Source organism: Pristiophorus japonicus, chromosome 2 (genome assembly GCF_044704955.1).
Source record: "Pristiophorus japonicus isolate sPriJap1 chromosome 2, sPriJap1.hap1, whole genome shotgun sequence".
In the NCBI taxonomy this organism is placed as follows: Eukaryota; Metazoa; Chordata; class Chondrichthyes; family Pristiophoridae; genus Pristiophorus; species Pristiophorus japonicus.
The window spans coordinates 222,460,660-222,480,385 of record NC_091978.1 but is presented as its reverse complement, the minus strand read 5'-3'; the positions used below and the strand labels follow the sequence as shown (position 1 = coordinate 222,480,385).

General features: G+C 48.4%; 1 protein-coding gene across 1 annotated transcript in view; it reads right to left on the bottom strand.

The window, feature by feature from the left end:
* Positions 1 to 19,726, bottom strand: part of LOC139229846 (collagen alpha-1(XXV) chain-like) — a 321,691-nt gene that overhangs the window by 205,108 nt on the left and 96,857 nt on the right. Inside the window, exons 21-23 of the mRNA XM_070861466.1 lie at positions 11,875 to 11,919; positions 11,682 to 11,753; positions 9,017 to 9,088 (exon numbers count right to left, since the gene is read on the bottom strand). Of these exons, the coding sequence (XP_070717567.1) occupies positions 9,017 to 9,088; positions 11,682 to 11,753; positions 11,875 to 11,919 (189 nt within the window). The remainder of the gene's footprint in view (positions 1 to 9,016; positions 9,089 to 11,681; positions 11,754 to 11,874; positions 11,920 to 19,726) is intronic.

Below are 19,726 nucleotides of genomic sequence, written 5' to 3'. Positions count from 1 at the left end.
TCTAAGGCTAATTAACGTGTATGCCTCGCCTCTCAGAAGCGAGCAGCTGGCCATACTCCAGCAGCTCCCACTGCTGCTGGCGACATCCAGACCGGTCGTTCTGGGCGGTGATTTCAACTGCATCATCGATGCGGCTGGACAATCCAGCAGAGCCGACAGCAAACTGGACACCACATCCAAACTCCTGATGGACGTGGTAAAAGATGTCAAACTGTGCGACGTCTTCAGCAACCCTGCAGATGGAGCACCGCGCAGATACACCTGGTCGAGACCAGACAGGTCTGTCCGTTCCAGAATAGACTTCCTGTTTGTGTCCCACATGCTCAAGGTCAGACCCACCGACGTCATGCCGGTGTTCTTCTCTGACCACTGCCTCCTACTGGCCGACTGCCTCCCACAGGAAGATCAGAAAGTTGGCAAGGGGATATGGAAGCTCAACGTGAAACTGTTGACCCCGGAAAACGTTGAACTCACGAGGGATTACAAAGGTTGGAGAACCGTAAAACCCCTCTGTGATTCCCCGATGCACTGGTGGGAAACAATCAAGACAAACATCAAGAGGTTCTTCATCCTCAAAGGTGTTCAGGGGGCGAGAGGGAGACAGAGGGAATTATCCCAACTCCAGAAGAGTATGCAAAACCTGCTCCTGCTGCAGTCGATGGGGGTCGATGTCGCGGAGGAACTCCAAGAGGTGAAGGGCCAGCAAGCCTCGCTCTTTGCCTCAGAGTCCTCCAAAATCATTTTCCGCTCCGTCGAGCAGGATGAGACGTGTTCGCGTTTCTTCTTCCAAAAGGTACACGGGGAGCTCTGTGATCAGCAGCCTAAAGGAAGAAGATGATTCTGTGAGGTCTTCATAGCCCGACATGCTGAGGATCAGCAAATCCTTCTATGCCGGGCTGTACAATGTCAAGCCCACAGGCCGTGTGGCCTCCCTGTCTTTCCTGTCGTCTATCTCAGAGGTCTTAGACGACAGCGAGTGGGAGAATCTGGACCACCCGCTAACTCTGGACGAGATGACAAAGGCCGTCTGGTCCCTTGTGACGAGTAAAACTCCCGGAAGCGAAGGCTTACCGGTCGAATTGTATTCGGCTCTGTGGGACTGGATGGGCCCAGACCTGCTGGAAGTGTACGGGGGTATGCTTCTGGCCGGCAGTATGTCAGAATCAATGAGGAAAGGCATCATCACCTTCATCTACAAGCAGAAGGGGGATAGGGAGGAAATCAAAAACTGGCGGCCGATCTCGCTGCTCAATGTGGACTACAAGATCCTGTCAAAGGTCATTGCAAACAGGGTCAAGTCTGCTCTGGAGCTGGTGATCCAACCGGACCAGACCTGCGCAGTCCCCGGCAGGAAGATCTCTGATAGCCTCGCGCTACTCAGAGACACGACCGCCTACGTGCGGGACAGGAGGGTGGACACCTGTTGAATCAGCTTGGACCAGGAGAAGGCCTTTGGCAGGATATTGCACACGTACTTGATGGATGTGCTCTCCAAGATGGGGTTTGGGGAAGGTATCCGCAATTGGATCCAACTGCTCTACACAGACATCAGTAGCACAGTTCTAATCAATGGGTGGGAAACTGAAAGCGTTCCGATTAGGTCTGGAGTCAGGCAAGGCTGTCCCCTCTCCTCTGTCTTGTTTGTGTGCTGTATCGAACCCTTGGCCGAGTCCATCAGGAAGGATGCGAGCATTAGACGGGTGACGATCTCAGGCAGCGGAGGCGTTCAGGTCAAGACCTCCCTGTCCATGGACGACGTCACCATCTTTTGCTCGGATCCGCAGTCAGTCCGCAGATTGCTCACAATCTGTGACAAGTTTGAACTGGCCTCGGGAGCGAAGGTCAATCACAGCAAAAGCGAGGTCATGTTCTTTGGCAACTGGACCGACCGATCCTTTATTCCCTTCACCGTTAAGCCAGATTACCTGAAGGTGTTGGGAATATGGTTTGGAGCGGACGAGGCGTGCGCCAAAAACTGGGAAAAGCGTATCGGCAAAGTGAAACAAAAACTGGGATGGTGGAAGCTGCGCTCCCTCTCCATCACAGGAAAGAACCTGGTCATCAGGAGTGAGGTGCTCTCGGTGGTGTTGTACGTGGCGCAGGTCTGGCCCATCTCACGCTCCTGTGCTGCGGCAGTCACCCGGGCCATCTTCCACTTTGTCTGGAGGTCCAAAATGGACCGTGTCCGCAGAGACACGATGTACAAATCTCTGGACAAAGGAGGAAAGGATGTTCCTAACGTGGCCCTCATCCTGATGGTCACCTTTGTGTGCGGCTGCATCAAGCTGTGCACCGACTCCCCGTACGCAAACACTAAGTGTCACTACGTGCTGAGGTTCTACCTGTCCCCGGTGTTGCGAAGGATGGGTCTGGCCACGCTGCCGCGAAATGCCCCCACCAGTTGGACCATGCCTGTCCACCTGTCCTTTGTGGAAAAGTTTTTCGGAAAAAACCCCTGACCACAAGGCCATAAAGCAGTGGTCGGCACGTAAGGTCCTGGACGCCCTACGAAAGGAGAGGGTGGACCCTGTCGGGTGGTTCCCCGAGCAGACTGTCGAACTCGTCTGGCAGAGCTTTCACACAAGCACCAAGACGTAGCTTGGTTGGCGGTGAGGAGGGCCCTACCCGTCAGATCCTTCATGCACAGCCGGGGTTTTAGAGACACGGCACTCTGCCCCCGAGTTGGCTGTGGTGCGGACGAGACAGTCATCCATCTCCTTTGGGATTGCCCCTTTGCAAGGCAGGTCGGGATGGAGATGCAGTGGTTGCTGTCGAGGTTCATCCCAAGCAGCACCGTAACACAGGACTCTGTGCTCTACGGGCTGTTCCCAGGGACACACACCGAGACAGACATCATCTGCTGCTGGAAGGCCATCAACTCGGTGAAAGATGCACTTTAGTCTTGCTGAAACTTGCTGGTCTTCCAGAGCAAGGAGATGTCCACGTTGCAGACTGGCGCAATCCAAGATCCAGGAGTAGGTGCTGAGGGACGCACTAAAAATTGGCGAAGTCGCCGCAAAGGCACGATGGGGAAGAGCCACAGTTTAAAGCCCTTCCGTCACGATAAACCCAGGGGCTGGAATCAGTATAAAACTCCCCTCGGGCTTAACTTGTAAACTCTATACATAGAGCACCATGATATGAAAAAACCTATGCAGTGCCATGTATAATGCAAGTTCTGTTTAGTAATGTATGTTGCAAAGAAATGTAACTCTACCCTCACCCATTCCGTGTACTGTATAGTGCCACTAGTAAAGCAATATGATGACTGTATTACAATGTATCCTGGATTGTACTGAAATGTACCTTGAAATGTAAAGCAAGCAAATCTATTGAACGGAACTGCCGTTAGCATCCAAATGTATTGTATGTAATTGCTGACCGCATCCAAATGTACTGAACTGCCTTCCAATGTATTGTGCACATTTTTATTTGAATAAAGTATATTTTGAAATAAAAAAAAAAGCCCTCCTGGCTTTCCTCCTCCTCCCTCGGCACGTATCTTCTCCTCTTCGCTGCCTCTGCTCCCTCTCCCGAAGATACTCGAGCACGAGGGGGACTGCCAGTAGAGCCCCTGTGACTGTGAGCAAGTGTTGTGAGCAGAAGCCTTTAAATGTGAATGAAGGTGTTCTCCACTTGCAACCTCCGTCACCGTAGGAGCTTGAAACAAGTTTAGAAAGCTGCAAGAGTTGCAAAAAGTTACATAGAGCCAGCCAAACTGAACAAGCATGTCAGTTGTAAGTTGTTGATGATCCCTTTAAATAACGCTGTTGGAGCCTCCTTCCTGCTTGTGAACGCTTGGTCAGCTGGTCGTAATTAACACAGGCTGGTAAGCGGAACGGTAAACGTGGAACTGGCAGATCGGGTATCAGGTGAGGATCCTTAACAGCCAGCACCAACACCTCCAGTCTAGGCCAGATTGTCCAAAACAGAATGGATGTGCAAAGCGGAATGGTCAGATGTAGCAGCAAAATCGTGTATTCTTTATAAAGGGCTACCTTCAAATTAATTCGTATGAAACCTACCTCAAACCTTACTTTATGCTGGGCTCAAGTAGATGGGCAGGTTTCAGCAAGTTTACTTTGGAAGTTGGAGGTTGGGTTTAGGTTGATATGGTTCTGCCAAAGTCAATGAAGCACTAGATCCTGAGGATTAGCTCTATTCCTGTTGTGTATTCTGAACTCTGCTGTGGTACATTCTTCAATCAACAAAATAGACATATTTTTATATATTTCTTTTTCTTTGTGTTTTTTTTACAAAGGCCATGGTGCATTTTGATTTTATTAAAAATACTGAGAAAATTCAACATTTCAGAAATGCATGAGACATTCCCTTGGGTTTGGCATCTTCGAACACTCTAAGTGGACTCTGTGCTCCTATGATCTGATGTGCACCTTTACTACCTACGATCTAGCTACATAATAACATGGCTCCAGGTGCTGTAATATTCAGAGTCCTCATTCTGTGTGTACTGAACTCTGTGACCTCACACATGCCCGATGTTTATTTTGCCTATCTTCTGGAAGATGGACTGTTAACTACTCGAGTGAGATGCGACCAACTGCAAACCAACAACGTGGTTCATTTTACCTGCAGCATGAATGATCAGAATACAGTTTTCAGTGAAATTTCACCTATTATACATTGTTCCTTGTAACATGGAAAATAACAAAGCCTTCCGCTGCACCCCTGTTAATGGACTACTGTCTATAAATCCCTGATACTAGCTGGCAATAATCTTGTTATAGGCAGCGTTTCTCCATACCTCAATCTCGAGAGAAAGCAAAACCTCCCTGCCCCACTCACTGTTTCAAACTGGCTGCAGCACAATTCATTTTTTGTCCCACAGAGAGAAAAAAGCCAAAGCCTTAATCGGTGACCCCACTTCAGCTCTCTGTGTTGAGGATTGGTCCATCAAGCTGTCAATCAAAACTGTCACCTGCACCATTCGTGGAAGACCATGGAAATTTCATTGAATGTTTCATTGGACTCTTCCTGTCCTCTGAGTGGAAGCCATTCTAACATTACTGATGACAGCACTCCCAAACCCATGACTTCTGCCATCTAGAAGGAAAAGGGCAGCAGGCGCATGGGAACACCATCACCTCTAAGCTCCCCTCTAAGTCACACACCAGCCTAACTTGGAAATATATCGCCATTCCTTCATCGTCACTGGGTCAAAATCCTGGAACTCCCTCCCTAACTACGCTGTGGAGAATCTTCACCACATGGACTGCAGCGGTTCAAGAAGGCGGCTCACCACCACCTTCTCAACGGCAATTAGGGATGGGTAATAAATGCTGCCCTTGTCAGCGATGCCCACATCCCAGGAACTAACAAAAAAAGGATGCGTTTATTTGTACTAACTGAAAGGCAGCCGTTTCTCTGATTGGCTCTCCATTTTCACATGACCTATTGCTGATTGGTCCCCTTGGAGAATAAGCCACAACCTGAAGCTCCTCTGGAATCTGTAACTAGAACCGCCCAGCCTAAGTTCTGAGTGACTTTCCAATATGTAATTCGATCCATCTCCCCAAAAGTCACCAAGTTCCAGCCAAAGACCATTACTCCAGCGTAAGTGCATCCCTCCACCAGCTGAAGATCCTTACCCCAGCACATGTGCTGCCTCCCACAGCAGTAGTCTCTTACCCCAGTGCAAGTGCATTCCTCCCCCAGCTGAAGTCCCTTACCCAAGCGCAAGATCTTACCCCCCCTCCCCTGCCCCCCACTCCCCTCATAGATGGGGCAGACATTGTGTGCAGATTGTTAACAGGTTTATTGGGTATGAAGTGAACAGTGACAGTGTCATGACTTCTGGATTTCATCCACCCCAACGATACCCCTTGTAACACACACACCGAGCTTGCACGCACCAGGGGATAGGAAGAACGTGATCCGTCTTCTGAGTTCTCTTTCTCCCCTCTGATTCCCCCAATCTGCATCTCTCTTCCCACCCCCCCAAGCTCTTTCTCTCCCCCCAAGCGCTCTCTCTCCCACTCTCTCTCCCTCCAAGCTCTCTCTCCCCGTTTCTCGCTTTCCCCACCGCTTGTGGTGCTGTGGGGGGCTCGGGGCCCATGGTCCGCTCAGGGCTCAGCACTGCGGGGGGCTTGGGGTCCACTCTGGGCTCAGCACTGCGGGGGGCTCAGGGCCCGCTCAGGTCTCAGCATTGCGGGGGGCTCGGGGCCCACGGTCCGCTCAGGGCTCAGCACTGCGGGGGGCTTGGGGCCCACTCTGGGCTCAGCACTGTGGGGGGCTCGGGGCTCACTCTGGGCTTAGCTCTGCGGGGGGCTCGGGGCCCACGGTCCGCTCAGGGCTCAGCACTGCGGGGGGCTTGGGGCCCACTCTGGGCTCAGCACTGCGGGGGGCTCAGGGCCCACTCAGGTCTCAGCACTGCGGGGGGCTCGGGGCCCACGGTCCGCTCAGGGCGCAGCACTGCGGGGGGCTCGGGGCCCACTCTGGGCTCAGCACTGCGAGGGGCTCGGGGCCCACGGTCCGCTCAGGGCTCAGCACTGCGGGGGGCTCGGGGCCCACTCTGGGCTCAGCACTGCGGGGGGCTCGGGGCCTGTTCTGGGCTCAGCTCTGCGGGGGGGCTCGGGGCCCATGGTCCGCTCTGGGCTCAGCACTGCGGGGGGCTCAGGGCCCGCTCTGGGCTCAGCGCTGCAGGGGGCTCTGGGCTCAGCACTGCGGGGGGCTCGGGGCCCAAGGTCCACTCTGGGCTCAGCACTGCGGGGGGCTCGGGGCCTGCTCTGGGTTCAGCACTGCGGGGGGGCTCGGGGCCCATGGTCCGCTCTGGGCTCAGCAGTGCGGGGGGCTCAGGGCCCGCTCTGGGCTCAGCGCTGCGGGGGGCTCTGGGCTCAGCGCTGCGGGGGGCTCTGGGCTCAGCACTGCGGGGGGCTCGGGGCCCAAGGTCCACTCTGGGCTCAGCACTGCGGGGGGCTCGGGGCCCAAGGTCCACTCTGGGCTCAGCACTGCGGGGGGCTCGGGGTTCGGCGTGGTGGATGGCTCAGTGGCTCGGCGGATGCGTTCGGCTGCTCGGGCCTCGGGGCTACTGCTGGATGGTCGTTGGCAACGTGGTGTTGGACACGTGCAGAAAAGGGTTAGTAGGAATTTCGTTGGGTGAGGGGGGGTGGGGGTCGGAGACAGTGATATTTGTCCTAACTCACTTCTGCGCACGCGTCAGGAGACACATGTGCAGAAGGGAGACTTAGTACAAATAGTTACTCCGTAAAAAAAAACTAATCTGGCATGCAGCAAACACAAGTTTGTTAATTACTTTGACTGGTAATCCAGCTAATGGACCTTAATCAACATCCATGATAGTTTATATGTTTCTAGAAGTTAACCCCTTGTAGATTGAATCTAACTTCATAGCAATGCCGTAATATAAATTAATCCAAAAGCTTGGGTCTTTACTCGTTGGTGTTCAGAAGGATGAGGGATGATCTTATAGAAACATTTAAAATAATGAAAGGAATAGACAAGATAGAGGCAGAGAGGTTGTTTCCACTGGTCGGGGAGACTAGAACTAGGGGGCACAGCCTCAAAATACGGGGGAGCCAATTTAAAACCGAGTTGAGAAGGAATTTCTTCTCCTCAGAGGGTTGTGAATCTGTGGAATTCTCTGCCCAAGGAAGCAGTTGAGGCTAGCTCATTGAATGTAGATTTTTAACCAATAAGGGAATTAAGGGTTACGGGGAGAGGGCGGATAAGTGGAGCTGGGTCCACGGCCAGATCAGCCATGATCTTGTTGAATGGCGGAGCAGGCTCGAGGGGCTAGATGGCCTATTCCTGTTCCTAATTCTTATGTTCTTATGTTCTCCCCAGGCCAAATATTCAAAATCCTTGAAATGCAATAGACAAATAATAAAGATGATCAAATTATTGGTGCGCTTTTTGCAAATTCGCCCTAGTTTTTCAAACTCCATTTGCATTGGCAAGGCCAAGTGTCCCAAGCCAGCAGGAACGGGAGCATCAAGTTTGTGGGCTCTAAACTAGAAGGGAGAGCAGGCCCAGGAAGGCCACAAAGCTGAGCCTGCAGGAATGGGAAGAAGCAGCCCAGAGCGGTGGTGGTGAAAGTGAGAGCAACAAGCTAGAGCACCTGAGCAAAGCAGCTGCTACTACCAATGAGATTAAAGTTTAAAAGTAAACTTTAATATTTAATAAAAAAGTAACTTGCCTGTCAAAACATGGGAAGCTGATCTGGCAGCATGTGTCAGAAACAGAAGCTGGGATTGAAGCAGACACACGAAAGACTGGAGCAGTCTTTTGCTGATCTCAATAAATTAGGAGAGACTAATGGAAACAATGATTGATTTCAAGATGTTGGATTATAAGAACTGGTTAAGGCAAGAACTGGATGGTGTACTAGGCTGTTGTGGCCACTTTAATTTCTAGTTTTCAATGCAGTTAAAACAGAAGTAGGTGGAGTACTTTCTTTTTGAAGTACTTCCTTCAGTGCTTATCTGGAGAAAATATGCGAACATCTGTATTTGTTCCCCATCATAAAAATCTTCAAAAGGACCTACCGTGTTGAGTTTCCTTCGTTCTAGAGCCATTTAGCTGATGTCAGTTATGCCTGTATCCCAGAGTTGTTCCACTCATTACACAGATTGGCCAGTGGGCTGATCTGGAGCAATCAAACCCTGGAAAAGTACTACCAACTGAGACAGAAATGGCCTGTGCATTTGCTATTACTGAACCAGTTATCTTGTAACTGGACGCCATTTTATTTACTTCAGTTACACAATTTTTCCTCCAATAAACCTGTTCTTCCTGAAGGTTTGTGAGCCAGCAGGATACTTGTTAAGACAGTAATAAGAGACTATCTCCATATCAAAGAATTATTAAATATTCCTATCCATACAATGTGCAATGTAAGAATATCCATAGAATCCCACATTCTTTAGTATTAAAGCAGTATAGTGGTGTCTTGTTTGACAACGTGTAATGTATCTCAGACATGTCCTCCTTTACTATATGAAATGATGATCAGGATACCTAATTTTGAAGAACTTACTGAAGAGCCTTGTGGACCAGATAACCCATGGTCTCCTTTCTCTCCTTTTTCTCCCTTTTCTCCATTAACGCCCTGTACAAACCAAAGTCAAGAGTTACAACCAAATTGTGAATGAACATGTGAAGACTTAACTCCCCAAATTATTCCATTTCAACCCAAAGAAAAGTAGTTTAAAAGCTCATGGACAATGTTTATTCTTTTTGAATAGTGCATGGAATCTTTAACATTCACCTGAAATACGGGAACAAGCAAATGTTTAATCTTTCATTCAACAAAAGGACAGTATCTCCAACAATTCAGCACTCCCTTAGTACTGCACTGAAATGTTAGCCTCGATTGAGTTCTGGAGTGACACAACCTTCTGTTTCAGAGGCATGGTGCTACAAACTGAGATAGCTGAACATAATATGGCTTAATTATGGAATATTCTGTTTCCCTTTTCTATTTCAATGGGATGCTGGGTTCATCACAGGAGGTTTAGAATATAAAAGCAAGGAAGTATGACTTAAATTATATGGAAACTCTCTTCAGCCTTGGACAACCCAGAAGAATATACTGCCTTTGGATGGATGGAGGGTCAGTGATGATTCACCAGGAAGATAGCTGGGATGAAGGGTTCTAGCTATGATGAGAAATTGTGTAAATTTGGCCTTTATTCCCTAAAAATTAGGAAATTAAGGATGATCTGATTGAGTTGTCTAAAATAATGAAGGGAATTGACAATGGGCTGGAATTTGTGCCATCGTACCACCTTTGAAATGGCCGCAAGTTCCGGATTTCTGCGTAAATCAGATGATCCACAGAGTTGGGCTATTTCCCAGCAACTGCCCAGCAATTATGTCGGGAAATTTTACAGTTGATGCAAACAGGTGAACGGCCTGTTTGCATCAGCGTAAAACGATCCCTCAGGCATGTTTTAACTATTTTCATTATGTTTAATTGTATCACATGAGTTTTTTTGTTTCTGCAAAGATTGGAGTTTTAATTATATCAATAGTTATTATCAGCAAAATTAAATTTTTACCAACAGAACTAAAATGTCGTGAAGTTGGTGGAACAAAGCTAATTAGGAATTAAATGCCAATCCTGTAAAGTAATTGTTATTAAATCTGATTATGGGATTCCCTTCTGAAATGATGTAAAATGTATTTCTGTTTCCTGATTGGAGGACCAGGCCCACATGATCCCAGGTACGCTTCCGCACAGGCTGCATCCCTGGGATCCGTGGGCCATTACCCTGCCTTCCATACACAGTGTCAGAGAGCAAGTTTACAAAGGAGGGCCCCATCAGGTAGGTGTGCATTCTTTTCACAGGCCCGTGGCAAACTCGGGAGCTATGCCGCGACCCGCAGTTTCTGGGCCAATGTAGATAGCAATATCTCTCTCCTCAACTAGGGAATGCTAGAACATGGGGACATAGTATTAAAATTAGAACTAAACTGGTTAAAATTGAATCCAGAAAACAATTCTTCATAAAAGGGTTGTGAGAATGTGAAATGCACTGCCCAGAAGGTCATCGTAAAAATCAACCAAGGTGCTCAAAAGATAGACAGCTATTTACTGGAGAAGCAAGAGTATTAAGAAATACGGAGAAAGGATTGAGGAACTGAAACGTAAAAATAAATCTCATGACTAACAAAATGGTGGAGTAGGCTTGAAAGACTGAATAGCCAAGTTCTGTGACTATGTTTTGTAATCCTGATGCTGTTGGGCTTGTTACCACAAATGAGGTGATCAGTAGAGATCTTTGTATTGCAGTGATTCCACTAAACAACAAGCAGTTGTGGAGTTAACTGTATTTATTTAGCTATTGAACTCCAAGGCTGAACCTGATCCTTTGCTCACCTGATGGGCACACACCTGTGATATTAGATTACAGTCAAAAGAGGGGTTGATTGTCGGTCTCCTTATCCTAGGGATGCTGAGGCCAATTGTAGCACTCCTACTGCTGGCTTGCTTGAGATCAGCTAATTCAACACAAAACCTGGGATCTTCTTCAGGGTTTACACAATAAATTGGGCCGGATTTTCGGCTTTCGGGGTTTTTCGGCAAAAACGGTAGCGATACGTGAAACTTACCGTTTGCGCTGCGCGACCGCTTTCGGCCCGAACTTTCGGCCTCATCGGTTTAGTCCGGGGCCGAGAGCGCTGCGAGGGAGGCCTTGGGAGGGGGAATAAAACATTCCGAAAAACATTCCAAAAACATTTACAGGACCCTTAACTATCTAATTGCTGCAAAATAATTAAAAAATAAACATTTTAACTTACCTTTTTTGCAGGTTTTCTGACTTACCGCTGCCGACAGGGATGCGGCGACAGGTTTGACCTGTCGCTATTCTGGGCGCGGCGTACGGGTCGGGAGAGTGCCGAAACTCGATTGCAAACGCAATCTGAGTCGTTGCATGTCGGCGCACCGCTCCCCGGTGGTACTTGGAAGCGCCGCCGCAAACAGGTGCCCGAGGATCCCGCCCGGGGCCTTGCGACCGGGTTTACGCCACGGAGGGTCAAATCGCGGCAAAAACCCGGTCGCAAACCTCTTGAAAATCCGGCCCAATGCACTTACCAAGTGAATTATCTTGGAGCTCGTACTACTCTCTCAGTACAAAGTATTTAAATCTGTTATAACATTTCTTCATGATAACTTTAACTGCATCTGAAACACTCACAGATAATCCGGGTAGGCCTATGCTTCCTTTGTCTCCTGGAACACCAATGTCACCTTTATAACCTTTAGGGCCCTGAAAATAAACAGAGTAACTTAACACTATAGAAAAATGCAATTTATTAAATTCTTCACAACTGTTTATTAGAAATATTGGGAAAGAATTAAAACCATCAAACAAAAGATGTTTTCAGTACCTGTGGTCCCTCAACTCCAGATGACCCGGGATTCCCTATGTCTCCCTGTAGTTCAGAATAAAAAGAAATGCAAAAAAAACTTCTCGTGAATTACTGCAGTAAGTCCTCACTTTTAACACAATTCTAATAAAATACTGTTAAACTGTTCCAGTTATTTTAGAAGAATTGTCTCACTGTCAAATTTAACGCCAGAGATTAAGAAATCTTACAATTAGTGGAGAATGCGGGCAACTGGCGAGACGGCTTTTTGATTCTTTTGAACAATTGGAAATCTCTAATTGTTGGGATTCTAAACTGGGTTGTGAAGCATAGCTTGAAACGATGAAACGATTAAATGGGAGAAATTGCGTCTTAAGCAGAGGTCGGAGCGGAGCAGGTCGGGAGCAGCAAGGCCCATAAAAGGGGCTCAGAAGGCGGGAGAAGCAGTGGAGGTTGGAGCGGAGAAGGTCGGGAGCAGCGAGGCCCATAAAAGGGATCCAAAAGGCAGGAGAAGCTAGCTGGTGCAGGGACAGAAGGTAAACACAGAAGCAAAAAGAAACTGAAGTGTGACGTCACAGCCAAGCAGGTAAGTGATTGGCTGGTGGATTGGTGAGTATTTAATCTTTTTCTTTTTCTTTTCTTATCAGTAAGAAACCTTTGGTGTTGTTACCAATTAGGTTAATTTAAGGGTTAAGTCATGGCAGGAGAGCCCAGACCCGTGTCATGCTCCTCCTGTGCTATGTGGGAAGTCAGGCTTTCAGTGTCCCTGACAACTACATGTGCAGGAAGTGTATCCAGCTGTAGCTCCTGACAGACCGCATTGCAGCACTGGAGCTGCGAATGGATTCACTCTGGAGCATCCATGATGCTGAGGATGTCGTCAATAGCACGTTTAGTGAGTTGGTCACACCGCAGGTAAAGGTTACACAGGCAGATAGGGAATGGGTGATCATCAGGCAGAGCAGTGGAAGGAAGGTAGTGCAGGGGTCCCCTGCGGTCATCTCCCTCCAAAACAGATACACCACCTTGGGTACTGTTGGAGGAGATGACTCATCGGGGAAAGGCAGCAGCAGCCAAGTCCATGGCACCAGGGATGGCTCTGCTGCACAGGAGGGCAGGAAAAAATGTGGGAGAGCTATAGTAATAGGGGATTCTATTGTAAGGGGAGTAGATAGGCATTTCTGCGGCCGCAAATGAGACTCCAGGATGGTATGTTGCCTCCCTGGTGCAAGGGTCAAGAATGCCTGGGAGCGGCTGCAGCACATTCTGGAGGGGCAGGGTGAACAGCCAGCTGTCGTGGTACATATAGGTATCAATGATAAAGGTAAAAAACGGGATGAGGTCCTACAAGCTGAATTTAGGGAGCTAGGAGTTGAATTAAAAAGTTGGATCTCAAAGGTAGTAATCTCAGGATTGCTACCAGTGCCACGTGCTAGTCAGAGTAGGAATTGCAGGATAGCTCAGATGAATATGTGGCTTGAGGAGTGGTGCAGAAAGGAGGGATTCAAATTCCTGGGGCATTGGAACCGGTTCTGGGGGAGGTGGGACCAGTACAAACCGGATGGTCTGCACCTGGACAGGACCGGAACCAATGTCCTAGGGGGAGTGTTTGCTGGTGCTGTTGGGGAGGGTTTAAACTAAATAGGCAGGAGAATGGGAATATATGCAGGGAGGCAGAGGGAAGTAAAAAGGGGGCAGAAGCAAAAGGTAGGAAGGAGAAAAGTAAGAGTGGAGGGCAGAGAAATCAAGGGCAAAAATCAAAATGGGCCACATTACAACATAATTCTAAAAAGACAAAGAGTGTTAAAAAAACAAGCCTGAAGGCTCTGAGTCTCAATGCGAGGAGCCTTCGTAATAAGATGAATGCACAGATAATACTGCACAGATATCTATTAACGGATATGATGTAATTGGGATTATGGAGATATGGCTCCAAGGTAACCAAGGCTGGGAACTCAACATCCAGGGGTATTCAATATTCAGGAAGGATAGACAAGAAGGAAAAGGAGGTGGGGTAGCGTTACTGGTTAAACAGGAGATTAATTCAATAGTAAAGAAGGACATTAGCGTGGATGATGTGGAATCTATATGGGTAGAGCTGCAAAACACCAAAGGGCAGAAAACGTTAGTGGGAGTTGTGTACTTACCACCAAACAGAAGTAGAGAGATTGGGGATGGCATCAAACAGGAAATTAGGGACGCGTGCAATAAGGGTGCAGCAGTTATCATGGGTGACTTTAATCTACATATTAATTGGGCTAACCAAACTGGTAGCAATACTGTGGAGGAAGATTTCCTGGAGTTCTAGACCAATATGTCGAGGAACCAACTAGAGAGCAGGCCATCCTAGACTGGGTCTCGTGTAACAAGAGAGGATTCATTAGCAATCTGGTCGTGCGGGGCCCCTTGAGGAAGAGTGACCATAATATGGCAGAATTCTTCATTAAGATGGAGAGTGACACAGTTAATTCAGAGACTAGGGTCCTGAACTTAAACAAAGGGAACTTCGACGGTGTGAGACGTGAATTGGCTAGGATAGACTGGAGAATGATACTTAAAGGGTTGACAGATAGGCAATGGCACGACAATAATTGTACATCCCTGTGTGGCGTAAGAATAAAAAAGGGAAGGTGGCTCAACCGTGGCTAACAAGGGAAATTAGGAAAAGTGTTAAATCCAAGGAAGAGGCATATAAATTGACCAGAAAAAGCAGCAAACCTGAGGACTGGGAGAAATTTAGAATTCAGCAGAGGAGGACAAGGGTTTAATTAGGAGGGGGAAAATAGAGTATGAGAGTAAGCTTGCAGGGAACATAAAAAATTACTGCAAAAGCTTCTATAGATATGTGAAGAGAAAAAGATTAGTGAAGACTAATGTAGGTCCCTTGCAGTCAGAATCAGGTGAATTCATAATGGGAACAAGGAAATGGCAGACAAATTGAACAAATACTTTTGTTCGGTCTTCACTAAGGAAGACACGAATAACCTCCCGAAAATAATAGGGGACCGAGGGTCTAGTGAGAAGGGGGAACTGAAGGACATCCTTATTAGTCAGGAAATGGTGTTAGGGAAATTGAAGCGACTGAAGGCCGATAAATCCCCAGGGCCTGATAGTCTGCATCCCAGAGTACTTAAGGAAGTACTCTGGGATGCAGACTAGAAATAGTAGATGCATTGGTGGTCATTTTCCAACATTCCATGGACTCTGGTTCAGTTCCTATGGATTGGAGGGTAGCTAATGTAACTCCACTTTTTAAAAAAGGAGGGAGAGAGAAAACAGGGAATTATACACCGGTTAGCCTGACATTGATGGTGGGGAATATGCTGGAATCAATTATTAAAGATGTAATAGCAGTGCATTTGGAAAGCAGTGACAGGATCGGTCCAAGTCAGCATGGATTTATGAAAGGGAAATCATGCTTGACAAATACATTAATGATTTAGACGAAGGAATTGAATATAATATCTCCAAGTTTGCAGATGACACTAAGCTGGGTGGTAGTGCGAGCTGCGAGGAGGAAGCTAGGCGGCTGCAAGGACAGGTTAGGTAAATGGGCAACTGCATGGCAGATGCAGTATAATGTGGTTAAGTGTGAGGTTATCCACTTTAGTGGCAAAAACAGGAAGGCAGATTATTATCTGAATGGTGACAGTTTAGTAAAAGGGGAGGTGCAACGAGACCTGGGTGTCATGATACATCAGTTATTGAACGTAGGCATGCAGATACAGCAGGCAGTAAAGAAAGCAAATGGTATGCTGGCCTTCATAGTGAGAGGATTTGAGAATAGGAGCAGGGAGATCTTACTGCAGTTGTACAGGGCCTTGGTGAGACCACACCTTGAGTATTGTGTGCAGTTTTGGTCTAATCTGAGGAAGGACATTCTTGCTATTGAGGGAGTGCAGCGAAGGTTCACCAGACTGATTCCCGGGATGGCAGGACTGACATATGAAGAGAGACTGGATCGACTAGGCTTATATTCACTGGAATTTAGAAGAATGAGAGGGGATCTCATAGAAACATGTAACATTCTGACGGGATTGGACAGGTTAGATGCAGGAAAAATTTTCCCAATGTTGGGGAAGTCCAGAACCAGGGGTCACAGTCTAAGGATAAGGGGTAAGCCATTTAGGACCGAGATGAGGAGAAACATCTTCACTCAGAGAATTGTGAACCTGTGGAATTCTCTACAACAGAAAGCTGTTGAGGCCAGTTCGTTAGATATATTCTGTTGTGTATCTGCAAAGCATGCACTCCCATGTTTCGCCACCAGGGAGCTCACCCCCTGAAGTCCCAAAGGATCCCAGCATCCCTTGGGAGCACTGTATATAAGCCGGACCCTAAGGTCTGTTCCTCACTCTGGAGTGTATTATTAAAGACTGAGGTCACTGTTACTTTAACCTCCCTGTGTGCAGCCTCATCTGTGTTAGAAACACAATAACTGGCGACAAGAATACGAATCCAATGCAAAGATGCAGCAAACTGTGGGCATCCTAGAGAAGTTCTCAGAGGGTGAGGACTGGGAAGCCTATGTCGAACGGCTAGACCAGTACTTTGTAGCCAACAAACTGGACGGAGAAGGAAGCGCTGCAAAAAGGAGAGTGGTCCTCCTCACGGTCTGCGGGGCACCGACTTACAGCCTCATGAAGAGTCTTCTGGCTCCAGTGAAACCCACAGATAAGTTGTATGAGGAGATGTGTACACTGGTTCGGGAGCATCTTAACCCGAGGGGGACCGTGCTGATGGCGAGGTATCAGTTCTGCACGTGCCAGTGATCTGAAGGTCAGAAAGTTGCGAGCTACGTCGCAGAGCTAAAGCGACTTGCAGGACAATGTGAGTTTGATGGCTACCTGGAGCAAATGCTCAGAGACTTTTTTGTACTGGACATTGGCCACGAGACCATCCTACGAAAACTTTTGACTGTAGAGACACCAACCCTCAGTAAAGACATTGTGATAGCACAGGCGTTTATGTTCACCAGTGATAATACCAAACAAATCTCTCAGCACACAAGTTCTAGCAATGTTCATAAATTAACTGGAACTGTGTTTGCGAGCAGAAATGTACAGGGCAGAACCCACGAGTCTGCAACTGCCAGCAGACCTCAGGTGACCCAGATGACTCAGAATCCCCAACATAGGATGAATGCAAGGCAATTCACACCTTGTTGGCGTTGTGGAGTCTTCAATTCGGCCTATTCATGCCGCTTCAAAGGGTATGTTTACAAGAGCTGTGGAACAATAGGGCACCCCCAACGAACTTGCAAACGAGCTGCAAGCTCTGCAAAACCCGCTCACCACCACGTGGCAGAGGAAGATCGGTCCATGGTGGATCAAAGCAATTTCGAACCTCAGAGAGAGGAGGCAGATGCTGAAGTACACGGGGTGCACACATTTTCGACAAAATGTCCACCTATAATGCTCAACGTAAAATTGAATGGCTTACTCGTAGCCATGGAACTGGACACTGGCGCTAGCCAATCCATCATGAGTAAAAAGATGTTTGAGAGACTGTGGTGCAACAAGGCATTCAGACCAGCCCTGAGCCCCATCCACACGAAACTGAGAATGTACACCAAAGAGCTTATCACTGTCCTGGGCAGCGCCATGGTCAAGGTCACCTACGAGGGCACGGTGCACGAACTGCCACTCTGGATTGTCCCGGGCAATGGCCCCACACTGCTTGGAAGGAGCTGGCTGGGCAAAATCCGCTGGAACTGAGATGACATCCGAGCGCTATCACAGGTTCTTGACAAATTTCCTTCCCTTTTTGAGCCAGGCATTGGAAACCTTTCCGGGGCGAAGGTGCGGATCCACTTGGTCCCAGAGGCATGACCCATTCACCACAAGGCATGAGCAGTACCTCACATGATGAGGGAGAGAGTGGAAATCGAGCTGGACAGGCTGCAATACAAGGGGATCATCTCCCCAGTGGAATTCAGTGAGTAGCCCAGCCCGATTGTTCCAGTACTCAAAAGTGATGGCACGGTCAGGATTTGCGACGATTATAAAGTAACTATTAATCGTTTCTCGCTACAGGACCAATACCCACTACCTAAGGCAGACGACCTATTTGCGATGCTGGCAGGAGGCAAGACATTCACCAAGCTCGACCTGACTTTGACCTACATGATGCAGGAGCTGGAGGAGTCTTCGAAGGGCCTCACCTGCATCTACAGGCACAAGGGACTGTTCATCTACAACAGATGCCCGTTTGGAATTCGGTCGGCTGCAGCGATCTTCCAGAGAAACATGGAGAGCCTACTCAAGTCGGTACCACACATGGTGGTCTTTCAGGACGACATATTGGTCACGGGTCGGGACACCACCGAGCGCCTACAAAACCTGGAGGAGATCCTCTAGCAACTGGATCGCGTAGGGCTGCGGTTGAAATGCGTCTTCATAGCAACAGAAGTGGAGTTTTTGGGGAGAAAGATCGCAGCAGACGGTATTCGGCCCACAGATGCCAAGACAGAGGCTATCAGGAACGCGCCCAGGCCGCAGAATGTCACGGAGCTGCGGTCGTTCCTGGGACTCCTCAACTATTTTGGTAACTTTCTACCGGGGTTAAGCACCCTTTTAGAGCTCCTACATGTGTTATTGCGCAAAGGTGAGAACTGGCTATGGGGGAAAAAACAAGTAATTGCTTTTGAGAAAGCCAGAAACATTTTATGCTCCAACAAGCTGCTTGTATTGTATAACCCGTGTAAAAGACTTGTGCTAACATGTGACGCGTCGTCGTACGGAGTTGGGTGTGTATTACAGCAAGCTAACGTTGCGGGGAAGTTGCAACCTATCGCCTATGCTTCCAGGAGCTTGCCTAAGGCTGAGAGGGCTGACAGCATGATTGAGAAAGAGGCATTAGCGTGAGTGTTCGGGGTAAAGAAAATGCATCGGTACCTGTTTGGCCTCAAATTTGAGCTGGCAACCGATCACAAGCCCCTCATATCCCTGTTCGCTGAAAACAAGGGGATAAATACTAATGCCTCAGCCCGCATACAAAGGTGGGCACTCGTGCTATCAGCATATAACTATACCATCCGCCACAGGCCAGGCACCGAGAACTGTGCGGATGCTCTCAGTCGGCTACCATTGCCCACCACGGGGGTGGAAATGGCGCAGCCTGCAAACTTGTTGATGGTGGCGCAGCCCGCAGACTTGTTGATGGTTATGGAAGTGTTTGAAAATGATAAATCACCTGTCATGGCCCGCCAGATTAGGCCTTGGACCAGCCAAGATCCTCTGCTGTCCCTAGTAAAAAAACTATGTACTGCATGAGAGCTGGGCCAGCATCCCCGTTGAAATGCAAGAGCTAATCAAGCCATTCCAGTGGTGAAAGGACGAGCTGTTCATTCAGGCAGACTGCCTATTGTGGGGTAACCCCATAGAACTACCAAAAAAGGGCAGGGAGACATTCATCTCGGATCTCCACAGCACACACCCGGGTATAGTAATGATGAAAGCGATAGCCAGATCCCACGTGTGGTGGCCCGGTATCGACTCTGACTTAGAGTCCTGTGTACGGCAATGCAGCGTATGTGCTCAGTTGAGCAACGCGCCCAGAGAGGCACCACTAAGTTTGTGGTCCTGGCCCTCCAGACCATGGTCGAGGATCCATGTCAACTATGCGGGCCCATTTCTCGGTAAAATCTTCCTGGTGGTGGTGGATGCTTTTTCAAAATGGATTGAATGTGAAATAATGTCGGGAAGCACCGCCACCGCCACCACTGAAAGCCTGAGGGCCATGTTTGCCATCCATGGCCTGCCTGACATACTGGTCAGTGACAACGGGCCATGTTTCACCAGTGCCGAATTTAAAAAATTCATGACCCGCAATGGGATCAAACATGTCACCTCGGCCCCGTTTAAACCAGCCT